Here is a 13146-nt window from a genome sequence, read left to right on the forward strand (position 1 = left end):
GAGCGGGAAATCCACTTCATTAAACCGAAGCCATCCTGGCTGTCTACAGCCAATAAATACCATTCATGCATATTTTATTAGGCTTTTACTCTGTGCTTTTTTAGATACAAAGATACCCGGAAACAAGAGGAAAAAAAAAGGTCCCTGTCCTTAGACAGCCAACCTGCTGGCCACATCAGTTATGTGCATGTCCGTCCTCTGCCTTTTGGGCACATAGATGATTGAGACAGCATGAGCAACATCCAGAACTGTGTCCTCATTCTTGTTCTGACTTCTTTTGTTCTATTTACTTTGTCTCATGCAAAACTGAGCTAAAAACAGTGGCTTCTCACGATGATTTCAGAACACATCACAGACTATTGGAGACTAGGAAGCTTTATCAGCCTGCTTTGGCACTCGAGAAGGCAGTCTTTCTGAATTTTATGTAAACTTTAGAACAATGGCTTTCTGTTTCAATGTCCTTGGACTATCACTTGGGAAAGATTTATGTTGCTTTGGCCTCTGTTTCTTCCTGGCTCCAAAGGCCTTTTTCAGTTATATGAGTTTCAACCCTTGGTTATTTTGTATTTGGATGAGGTTTATGGGTAGAATTTCAGAAGACTCTAGAGAGAAGAGTGGAGGAATCTCCTTTAAGGTTGAAAAGTAAAAGGGCAAATTTCACATTAAGAAATGATAAGTCATATATTGTTTTCCAAAAAGTGGTTCCCAGATCACTGATGATAGACAAGAATGTTTTTATTTGGAGTATTTCTGAAGTCATTCATTTTGTTATATTTAGTTCGATCATGGGAAATAATACCTGTCCTTTACTTATGACACTCAGGTTTCCTTTCATTACAAGTTTATTTAAATAAAAAATAAAGCTAAATATTAAATAATCACACAGGTGACACATGGGTATGACAAAAATCACAAAGTTGGTATACAAATAATTGGGGTTTGAGAAACACTAGTTGAGTGGAAGATGAGGAGCAAGTGTCTTGTACTTAAATCCCCAACCCGCAAGGTCAAAGGCATACAGCTGTCACCCACAGTAAGCAGGAAGCCAGCGGAGGTGAGCTTTAACTTCAAATAGAACAAAGTATCTGTATGTGCCAACTAGCAAGGTCCCTATGTTCAGTTTAACCAGTAATTGAGTGTCTACCCTGGAAAAGGAAATAGTCCAAGTTTAGTGGGAGAGGGGAGGCAGAGGAACCAAGCAAAACTGCAGAGCAGGAGACTTGGGAGATTATGGGAACCTTAGACCAGGAGCAGTTTTACCCTCTGCTGAGAGGTCAGAGAGGACACAGGCAGAGAAAGGACGTTAAGTTTTCTAGTGAATCTATTACTAGCCAGGGTGCCTTCCCCAGAAGTGTGCCACTGATTATGACAAAGGACAGCTGCAGTCAGATGATGTGAGCAACTATCTCAAATATAGCAGGGATGGTGGCTCACGCCTGTAATCCTAGCAATTTGATAGGCCAAGGCAGGAGGATGGCCTGAGCTTAGGAATTTGAGACCAGCCTGGGCAACATGATGAAACCCTGTCTCTACTAAAAATACAAAAATTAGCCAGGTGTGGTGGTGCATGCCTGTAATCCCAGCTACTGGGGAGGCTGAGGCATGAGAATTGCTTGAACCCAGAGGCGGAGGCTGCATGCCACTGCACTTTAGCCTGAGCAACAGAGCAAGACCCTGTCTCCAATATATATATATGGCAGGCTTTTGATGATACTGAAGTTTTAAAAGTACTTATTACCATTGTTGGATTTCATTTTCAAATATGAAAACGGAGAAAAACTAAATGAAGAGCCATTTCTCCTAATTATATTTGAAACAGAGACTAGAGATGGAATGTTAGTATTATTCCTTCTTTCACTCTGTGATTTTATGGATTGGGTCCAGGATCGCAAGCCCTCTGGGCTGTGACCCCTCCATCCCTAGCCCCATTACACCTAAGTGAATGCCTTTGGAACCAGACACCAAAATTCACCTTTCAGTTAAAACACCTCCGCCTCCTTGTAAACCTAAAAGCTGCTGCCAGGGTGAGGGCTCCTGTTCTCTTCTCTGTCTGCAGCTGTTCAGGCTGCAGAGGACCCTCCACCAGCACATGCCTTTGTGGGGGTGCGGTGAGAAATTCCTCACAAAGAAGTAAGCAACAAGGCAGAGCAGACCCAAGCTACTGAACCAAACCACACATTCTGACAGGTAGGTATAGGATGTAGAATCTAAGTCACCCAGTCCTCCAATCACCAGTAGTTTTCATTCTAAAAATCATACCCTTTGGATTTTTCTTTTGCTTTTCATGAATAAATGAACAGTCACACACTTGATGTCTGAGTGTTGAGTTCCTGTTTAGAACAAGTGAGGAAACTCCACTGAGATCCTTAGTTGGAGTTTAACTGGTCCCTGTGGTCCTGGTCACCACTGTCAGAGAGAATTGGCTGGGTGCTCTGGCTCATGCCTGTAATCCCAGCACTTTGGGAGGGTGAGGCTGGTGGATCACTGAGGCAGAAGAATTGCTTGAACCCGGGAGGTGGAGGTTGCAGTGAACTGAGATCATGCCACTGAACTCCAGCCTGGGTGACAGAGCTAGACTCCATCTCAAAAAAAAAAGAATTATGCTGTCATCTACCTTCCCCTGCACTCACCTGCTGCTGGGACCATCTTATTTACAGCAGATCTCTGCAGGCTAAAAGGGAAAGTTCCAAGGGTTGGAATCTTTGTACCAGGCGAAGACTGCACGTAAGCTGATAGGAGCAATGGATGAGACCATGTACTTGGGGAAATACACAGTGTAAAACCAGCTTATAACTAGGGGTAACACCCCATAACTAGGGGTGCTATTCTGGGAAGTCCATACACCAACATAAAATTGCATTTGGACCCAAGCCACAACACTTTCAAACTGAGTGACCTTGGACAACCAATTAAATCTTTCTGATTTTCAATTTTCCTTCTGAAAAACAAAAACATACTGGCTGGGTTATGCTGAGGCTTAAATGAGAGCGGAGGCCCTCTGCACAGTGAGTGTCCGCTCCCTCAACCTTAGCCCTCGGTGCCATGTGCCTTTCAGGCTCTCTTCTTTGCCTTTTCCCTGCCCTTTTTTGCCCCACATTTGGCTTTTTCATTCTTTGAACAACCACAATTTAAAACTAAAGGATATTATAAAATAAGAGTATTTATTGAATACATCTGTATCTTCTCCTGTATGAACCCTTAAAATCACTTTTAACATTTTCTTTTTGAAATACGCCATGTCTGAAAGCAAAAATCAGTGGCTTTTAAAAAATGTTTGTGTGTTTGGGGCTGGTGGTGGGGTCAGCTTTAACTATTAATAACATTGTAAGTGAATGACTCTTATTAGCAAAAAGATTCTCTCAGTGTAGATTTTTGAGTGTGTCTTGAGTGATTTTTCTGGCTTCAGGTCTAAAACCACAGCTTGTCTTGAGGTAGTGACTTAATCTCTGCATTGACATCAGCTTCACAACGTGTAAAGGTGGCTATACTAATGTTTGCTTGAGGTAATCTAGCACTGGATTGGAGCTCAGCTCTGCCGGGTGGAATAGGAAAAGACATGGCAGTGTCATAGTCAGATGCAGGGATTCCAAGATGCTGCAGGAGCAGAGGGTTGATCTGATTTGGGACTTTGAACTGAGCTTGGACAGTGTAAAGTCTTTCTACAGATCCCCACTTCTCATATAGGGTTTATGCAGCCAAGAGTCATTATGAAATGGTGGCTGCCAGGGGACGTGGTCTCATCACAGTTTATACTCTTTCAATTCATGTCTTGTTTTTCTAAGGTTGTCCATGATATAAGGCCTATGGAAGAAACCTACTGACTTCTCATGTTTGTTTTATTCATTCCTTCATTGACCATTTCTTTGAGTGCTTTCTATAAAGCAGGCACATTGTTCATGGTACCTAAATGTGTGACTCCTGGGCCCTGCCTTTACTAGATGAAAGGTGTAAGAGATATATCTGCAATCAAGCATTTAGGCGATATGCTGCTTCTGGGTATCCAAGGCACTTTGAGGGCTTAAAGCAGGCAGGGATGACTTTTGTGGCATGCAGGGGAAGGAAATCCTTTCTAGGGTACGTGATGTCTGCGGTGAATGCTGAAGGCCAAGGCATTGGCTCCTAACCTCCAGCCCCAGTTCTGCATTTGCACCCAACCTTGGCTTGTCCCCTGACTAACTGCTAGTTTTCTGGTCTCTGAGATGGGAAGACAGTGCCTGCCTATCCTGTCTCTGGAGGCTGAAGCAAAGCCAGTGAGACTGTGTGTGAGGACACTCCCCCATCTGGGGGTTCTCCCGTGTGCCCCAGCAGCCTGAGCCTGCAAGACAGCGGGTTGACTCAGGTTTAAGCTTCAGGGTGTGACTGTGAACTTCGGATTTCTCCTCTTTAGATCAGATCAAGACATTCTTCTCTAATAATTGAGTTTGTCATTGACGTTCAGTTCTGAGTAAATCCCAGTTCTTTCTCTTGCTGACTGTGAGCTTACAGAGATTATTTAACCAATCAGAATCTTAGGTTTCTTATCTGTAAAATGAAGATAATAATTGTATTAGTCTGTTCTCACATTGCTATGAAGAAATCCCTGAGACTGGGTAATTTATAAAGAAAAGAGGTTGAATTGGCTTAGGGTTCCACAGGCTGTGCAGGAAGCATGATGCTGGTTTCTGCTTGGCTTTTGGGGAGGCCTCAGGAAACTTACAATCATGGTGGAGGGCGAAGGGGGAGCAGATACATCAGGTGGTCAGAGCAGGAGCATGAGAGAGTGAGGGAGGGACGTGCCATACACTTTTAAACAACCAGATCTTGCAAGAACACCAAGGGGATGGTGCTAAACCATTCATGAGAAGCCACCCCCATGATCCAATCACCTCCCACCAGGCCCCATCTCCAGCACTGGAGGTTATAATTCAGCATGAGATTTGGGTGGGGACACATCTGAACTGTATTAGTAATAGCATATACTTTATCATGTGGTGGTGAGGATTAAAGGGGATAATTTGGATAGAGTACAAGGCACATGGTGGCTATGCCAACATGTGCCATTGTTGAAACTGGACTGGTAACCCAGAAGGAGAAACAGAGAGTCAGGATAAGGCTCCTGCTTGCCATGCCGTGTGGTTGTTTATACCATGGTGGGAGTCATTGCAACCCACATAGCTCACAGGGTGGTGGAGAGAGGATGACATATCCTGTTTACCCATGCTGTGGGTACAGGTAGTTGAGACTGCAGGAATTCTTCATCACCATTATGTATTCAAAAAACTCCTGAGAGTTATTCAATCTTAAGGAAGGAAATTCTGACACATGCTACATGTCAAGGATGAACCTTGAGGATGTTATGCTAAGTGAAATAAGCCAGTCACAAAATGACAAATATTGTGTGATTCCATTTGTATGAAGCACCTGGAATAGTCAAATTCACAGAGATTGAAAGGAGAATAGTGGTTACCAGGGGCTGGCAAGGGAGAGAGGAATGAGCAGTATTGTTTAATGGGTACAGAGTTTTGATTTTGCAAGATGAAAAGAGTTCTGGGGATTGATTGCATAACACTGTGAATGTACTTAACACTACTGAACTGTACATTTAAAAATGGTTAAGATGATACAATTTATGTTATGTGCATTTTATCAAAATTTAACAAATCAATTAAAAAATATTTAGTAAGCATGTACTAAGTGTCAGGCATTATACCAGGTGCAAAGAGAAACAATATGAGTAAAAACAAATATAGCTCATCACCCTTCATGGAATTTACAGGTTGGTAGGGAAGATACTTTTTTTTTTTTTTTTTTTTTTGAGATGGGGTCTTGCTCTGTCACCCAGGCTGGAGTGCAGTGATGCAGTGATGTGATCACAGCTCACTGCAACCTTGAACTCCTGGGCTCATGTGAGCCTTCTGCCTCTGCCTCCCGAGTAGCTAGGACTACAGGCATATGCCACCAGACACAGTTGGGTTTTTTGTGGTTTTTTTTGGTAGAGACAATGTCTCGCTATGTTGCCCTGGCTGGTGTTGAACTCTGCCTCAAGTGGTCCTCCTGCATTGGCCTTCCAAAGTGCTGGTATTACAGGTGTGAGCCACCATGCCTGGTTATATTAAACAGAGAATCACATTAATGGGCAAAGTGCAGCTGAGACAGTTGCCACACAAAGAAAAACTCATGGCACCACGAGAACCTAGTGTACAGGGACTTGACCTTTTCACGTAGGCCAAGCAAGGTCAAGAGTGAAGGTGAGCAGGAGGGAGAAGACCATTCTGGAAACAGGGAATGGCATGCACAAAGGCTACAAGAAGGGTGTCTGGAAGAAGCCAGTGGGGCTGGAGCGCAGAGGGTGGAAGCAGGTGCATTGTGAGAAGAGGCTGGAGAAGACAGTAGTGCCTGACCACACACCCTGCTTAGTCACACCAAAGAGTTTGATCTTCTTTACTGAGTAGAGTAGGAAGCCATTGAAGGTTCTCAGTTGAAGATGGGGAGAGAGAAAATCAGGTTTGTGTTTTGAGAAGATCAATCTGAAGAAACGTTTTCTTTCAAGGAAGAATCTTACCAAATTCAAAGAGTTTGATCTGAATTGGGTCCTTGCAACAGGCCCCACCCTGATATTTGCAGGGCCCTGGTAAGAGTACACATGGATACCCACATCTCATAAGTTTAAATGGTTACAGGTTACAATCAAGCCAACAAACTGTTATTACTGTGTTCCATCCTCCAACCATGACAAACATGTCTCTGTCACTAAAATGTCAAAGACGTTTGAATTTCCCTATAATTGCAGACTAAATGTTCTGTTGAACCAACAAAATGTGGATTAATAATAAACATATTTATAATTAATAAGACTTGGCACAGTGGCTCATGTCTGTAATCCCAACACTTTCAGAGGCCAAGGCAGGAGCATCACTTTATGCCAGGAGTTTGAGACCAGCCTGGGCAACATGGTGAGATTTTGTCTCTACAAAAAAATTTAAAAATAAAAAAAAATTTATAATTAATAAATCATTTGCTGTTCCATAATTTTTGCCATCAGTATGACAAAATCACTACTTGTATTGTTCTAATTAAGATTTTTACATAATTTATATACTTTCGACAGAAATGCTGAGTTAGACATTTACTTTTGTTTCTTTTTGAGACAGAGTCTCACTCTGTTACCCAGGCTGGAGTGCAGTGGTGTGATCTCAGCTCACTGCAACCTCTACCTCCCAGGCTTAAGCAATTCTCCTGCCTCAGCCTCCCTAGTAACTAAGATGACAGGCACCTGCCACCAAGCCCAGCTAAGTTTTTGTACTTTTAATAGAGATGGGATTTCACCATGTTAGCCAGGCTGATCTTGAACTCCTGACGTCAAGTGGTCCACTTGCCTTGGCCTCCCAAACTTCTGGGATTACAGGCATGAGCCACCATGACTGGCCAACTTTTCCTTTTTTGTAACAGCTTTATAGAGATATAATTCACATACTATATGGTGCATCTATTTAAAGTATACAACTTTTCTTGAGCTGTTTTTGTTCTCTTGTCGTTTCTCATTCAATTTGAAGAAAGTCCTTATTTCAATTGAAACTTTGCCCTGATAGGGGCATATCAACCTGAACTGTTAATACAATTCTTAAAGCAATTCTTAGATTTGGAAATGAACCATGAATAGGACACATCATGTTCCAGACACAGTAATGGGATGTCATATGATAAATTATCAAAGAAAATATTAGCAAATATTTTAATTGTCTAAATTTCTGTCACTTCTGTCACTTATACTGCAGCTTTTACTGGCTTTTCAAGCAAAATCTCAATCTGATATGAATGTAGAGTTTGATGTCATATTGCATTTATGTTCTATCTGGACATCAATGTACATTTAAGAACAGTAGGAATGGCTTAATATTGTAAAGCGTTCCTTGGCTGCCATGTGCAAGTGTTGTGAGTTTTGAGGACCTCCTGAACTGCATGTTGAGACATGAAAAGACGCGAGCACATAGACACTTGGCATTGCTGGGAAATTGTGCTTTCTTGTGCAAGGATGAAGAATATTCATGTATCTGAAAGGAAGGAATTACTGATTAATGAGCCTTTTTCTCTCCTCCATGTGTTCCCATGGCTCAAATCCACGCTGCACTCTGAAGCAACCCCATCACTGCCACCGCTATCTTCGCAGTGACAAAGCCCTCAAATGCTCAGGTCTTTCAGGCACGTTTGTCTGTTCTCTCAAGGACTTAGGGCAAGGATGTAGGGAAGCGTTTTCCTGGACTGAAGATGGCACTTGCCTGAGGCTTGGGCTGGCACTGCTCTGTAACCTAAAACTGCATAAGTGTTTGCCAGCCCCTTACAAATCCATCCCATCAACCTGTTAATTGGGATGTGGACTAATACTACCAGGAGGTCCTCTGTTTCTCCATGTGTTCCTTTGGAAGTCTGCTGACAGCGTTTTCTACTTGTTTTGTCTTATAGGAACTGGTGAAAGTGGGAAAAGCACCTTTATCAAGCAGATGAGAATTATCCATGGGTCTGGTTACAGCGATGAAGACAGAAAGGGGTTCGCAAAGCTGGTTTACCAAAACATATTCACTGCCATACAATCCATGATCAGAGCGATGGACACGCTAAGGATACAATATGTGTGTGAGCAGAATAAGGTAACGTGCTTAGAGGTTGCTTACCCTATCTGTGAACGTGTGCCTGCCCACTCTGGTTAGCACAAAGATTCCCTGCATGCTTTGGTCAGATGCCAAAAGAAGTGCTTGATCCCTGGGGTGGAGATCATTGAGAGGAGTCTGAGGAATTTAGCTGGTCCCCTGGTCTTCTTTCTGCAGGGCTTCTCTTGTGGTGGTAGCATGAGGCTACCCAGTGTGCAGGGATTCCAAAGTCTGGGCTGTTATTTGGTTGCTTGTTTCCGGGACTGAGGAAAGGAAGACACATATTTTCTCTTTCCACTAAGAGACCCAGTGAATTGCTTCATTGGAGCGATGGGGACATTAGGTTTACAATGGCCAGCATTTTAAGAATTCCCAGTCTCAGGAAATGTTTTCACGAATGTGCTGCAGACTGCTCAGAGAAATAAGTGGGTTTTGTTCGTTTGTGTTGGGAGTTCGCCCTTCCTGGGAACTAAGTGATGGCTCATTAGCACGAGGCTAATGGCCCAGCCAGCAATGTGCTCCCATAAAGTGCTGGTGTCAAGCTGCCATTTGCTTTCCCTCACCACTGGTTATTTAAAATACAAATCTGCCGAAAACCGGAGGAAAATAATGAAGCAGGAAACAGAGAGGAGGAAAATAACATTGTATATGGTATATTGGAATGCAAATCTAGAGGAGAATAATACTGTGCCTGAGTTCATTAAAACACTAGATTAGAAATAAGAGTTTGTCTAAAATAATTGATACCAAATTACAACATGACATGATGATAAAGAGAAAAATTCTAGGTCAGATGGGTCTCTCGTGAATCTGTTAGAAAGGAATTTAGCTACTAAAATGCCAGAATTGCATGGGCTTTAATATGGACCCCTAAGGACAACTTTATTATGAACTTGTGGCACCTGTACTCATATATATATATGATTTTTTTAAAAAAAGCTTTAAAGCAATTAATTTAAATTTTGACTGGATACATAGGAAAACACAGTAGGCACCACGTTAGACTTAGCTATACCTCATCTCTACAACCTCATGCCTTTCCCATCATTGCCTTGCACTCCTGAAGAAACGAAGGAACATATCTTCCCTAGACTTTCACCCTGCAACAGTTATGCTAAAAATTGTGTGGGGTGAATTAGCCTACAGCAAGGGTGTCCAATCTTTTGGCTTCCCTGGGCCACACTGGAAGAAGAATTGTTTTGAGTCACATGTAAAACACACTAATGCTAACAATAGCTGATGAATTTTTAAAAATCCCCCCAAAATCTCATTTTGTTTTAAGAACGTTTACGAATTTGTGTTGGGCTGCATTCAAAACTGCCTGGGCTGCATGTAGCCCTCGGACCGTGGGTTGGACAAGCTTGGCCTACGGTATGTCTGGTGTGAAGTAAGGTGAGAGGTGCACACTGAGCCACTAGGAGATTCTAGAAGTGACTGAGATGATTCCTTTATACATTGCTGTATCTTTCTGAAAATGTACAGTTCCTTTTTTACTTGCCCTTTCTAAGAGTACTCTGAAAATTAGGCTTTCTGTGGAGATTTAAGATTATTTCAGAGAAGAGGCGTGGCAGGAATGTCCTTGGGGGTGATTTCAGCTCGTCTGTTTTCCCCTGTTGTAAAATGCGTTTTGTCTACCAGTCATGGTGAGGTGACTGGGTGAAGCTTGGAATTCAAAGGTGGGTTTGTAAACAGACCCACTGGGGAGAAAAGTTTCCCGTGTAAGCCACTTCTGCTTATGTTGGCAGCAGCGTTTGTAAAACCTAATCAGCTAGTTATCAAGGCCTCTGGGTTTTTGCTTTGGTGTTGTTTTTCCTCATGATCTTCTAGACGTACTCAGTTTATATTTTAAACAAAATGGTTTCACGTGATTGAACATCCACCACTGTCTCCTTTTCTCTTGACCTTAATTCTTTCGTCAAGGCCATCTGCGTTAGTTTCCTAGGGCTGTTATAACAAAGTACTTAAGATTGGATGGCTTAAGACAGAAATTTATTGTTTTCACAGTTCTGCACGCTAAAGGGCCAGAACCAAGTTTGATTTGTTCCAACTGGAGGCTCTGGGAGAATCTGTTGCCGGCTTCTTCCCCAGCTTCTGGTGGTGGCTGGAAATCTTTGCTGTCATTGGCTCCAGCCTCTGCCTCTGCCTCTGCCTTTACCCAGCATTCTGCCCTGTGTCTGTGTGCCCACGGCACTGTCCTTTCTGGGTCTGTGTCCAAATTTGCCTCTTCTTAGAAGGATGCTAGTCACCTGATTAGGGACCACCCTAATCCAGTATGACCTCATCTTAACTTGCTTGCATCTACAGAGACCCTTTTTGCAAATAAGGTTACACTCAAGTTTTGGGTCAGCATGAGCTTTAGGGGAACACTATTCAACCCAGTATAGTCTGCCCTCTGGCTCCCCAAGATTCACATCCATCACATGTGCAACGTACATCCACTCCATCCCAGCATCCCTAAAAGTCAACCCATTCCAGCATCTACTCTAAGACCCAATTCAAACTCAAATATCAACTCAAAAAGTCCCAAATCAGGCTGGGCACAGTAGCTCGTGGCTGTAATCCTAGCACTTTGGGAGGCCGAGGTGGGCGGCCATCACTTGAGCCCAGGAGTTTGAGATCAGCCTGGGCAACATGGTAAAATCCATCTCTACAAAAAATACAAAAATTAGCCGGGTATGATGGTACGTGCTTGTAATCCCAGCTACTTGGGAGGCTGAGGTAGGAGGATCCATTGAGCCTGAGAAGCAGAGGTTGCAGTGAGCTGAGATGGTGCCTCTGCACTCCAGCCTGGGGACAGAGTGAGACCCTGTTTCAAAAAAAAAAAAGTCCCAAATCTCATTGTCTAAATTAGGTATGGGTGAGATTCTTCTCCATTCATGATTGTGAAACTAGGTTACAAGTCCATTGTATCTCCCATCTCCTCCTCGTTTGCCGTGTCTGGCTCAAGTATCTCAATTTCTGTTTCATAAACTTTCTCAAACAGACACCTGGGATGAATCGAATGCTGAAATGGTGTAAGGAGAGGCAGATGGTGGAATGGAAAGAACACTGGGCTTTGCTCATCGCTCCACTGTGGGTCTAGGACGGGGTCTGCAAACTTTTCTTTAAAAGGTCAAGGAGTCAATATTTGTGGTCTCTATGGTCTCTGTTGCAACTACCCCGTTCTGCTGTTGCAGTGCATAGACATAGGCCATATCTAATAAGTAAATGAATAAGTGTGGCTCAGTTATAAACTCTATGTATGGAATGTATATTAAGGATAGTAAGTTAAGAATGCAGTTGAAAATAGTAAGAACTATTCTTAACTCGTGGACCATGCGAAAAGTCCACAGTCCCTGAATAGACTTAATACACGGGCTGTACTTTATTGACTCTGGTCCTGGGGAAGCTGTCCCTTCTGTGTTTTTCCATTTTCTTGTCTGAGACAGCACATGCTCTGTCTACTTCACAGGCCAGTGTGAGCAAAAGGAAGTGATGCTTTATGCTTAAATGAGACAACACATGCTCCATCTACTTAATAAGCCAATATGAGCAAAAGGAAGTGATTTACAAATTAAATGACCCCCGAGAAACACAAGGTTATTATTGGGGCAAGTTCAAAAACCAGAAATGAACCATTTTCTTAACTTAAGTCATTGTCATCCTTTTCTTCTCTATCGTTTTCCTGTGGGCTATTATTTCTCATAATTTTTTCTCAGGGCTAGTCTTGATTCCAAACGTGAAACTGTAGCAAGTACCAGGCTTGGGTCATAAAATGATAAAATGATTAGTGGTTCAGTAGTATTCAGTGATAGTTTAAGAAGCATGCTATATGTTATCTTCCTTACGAAGTATTATATAACTTGAAACAGTTGATTAGTTATGACAAGGATGAATAAATATGGCAGGGATGAATCGTTATCTTTTATTTTCACAGTGTTGCAATCTTTCATTTCTGTTTTTTTAAATTTGTTTGTTTCTTTCTTTTAGAGCTGGGAACATTTTCCTATGTATGTAGAAGAGAATTAAAAGTGGTTTAGAGGGTTTTATTAACTGTTAGGGAAATCATTGCTCAGCTAGGTTGTTGAAAGTCTTTGCCTGTTACTTGACAGGCTGCTTATTAAAGGAAATTTATCAGAAATTTCACTCAGCATTTGTTTTAAACTAACATATTTTTTTCAATTAAGATATTGCCTTGAAGATTTTTTCTTATACCTTGCCTGCTTATCTTTTTTAAAAAATGATTCATATGTATTTGCTCACTCTGCTGATAAACCTTAATTTTTATGAATGTCTCTCAAGAGTGTTTTATGAGCACATATTCAAATTTATGACTTCTTGAATAAATATTACAAAGGCATTTGCTCAGTGGCAGGACTCCTAAGTCTGAGTTAGCTTATAACTCATGTTTATTTGTGATGATTTCATAGAAGTCGGAAAAGCATCATAATTTCTGCTGTTTGCAGTACCTTGAACTTGGGAAATTCCATTCTAGGCCTGTCCCACAGTGAAGGAAAAAAGTATGAATCCCTTAAAGGTTCTG

General features: G+C 42.1%; 1 protein-coding gene across 1 annotated transcript in view; it reads left to right on the forward strand.

Annotated features, from left to right (window-relative positions):
- Window positions 1–13146, forward strand: part of GNA14 (G protein subunit alpha 14) — a 223383-nt gene that overhangs the window by 116390 nt on the left and 93847 nt on the right. Inside the window, exon 2 of the mRNA XM_012435583.3 lies at window positions 8440–8624. Coding sequence (XP_012291006.2) covers window positions 8440–8624 — 185 coding nt within the window. The remainder of the gene's footprint in view (window positions 1–8439; window positions 8625–13146) is intronic.

Source organism: Aotus nancymaae, unplaced genomic scaffold, assembly GCF_030222135.1.
Source record: "Aotus nancymaae isolate 86718 unplaced genomic scaffold, 86718_ANA_hifiasm-v0.15.2.pri h1tg000041l, whole genome shotgun sequence".
In the NCBI taxonomy this organism is placed as follows: domain Eukaryota; kingdom Metazoa; phylum Chordata; class Mammalia; order Primates; family Aotidae; genus Aotus; species Aotus nancymaae.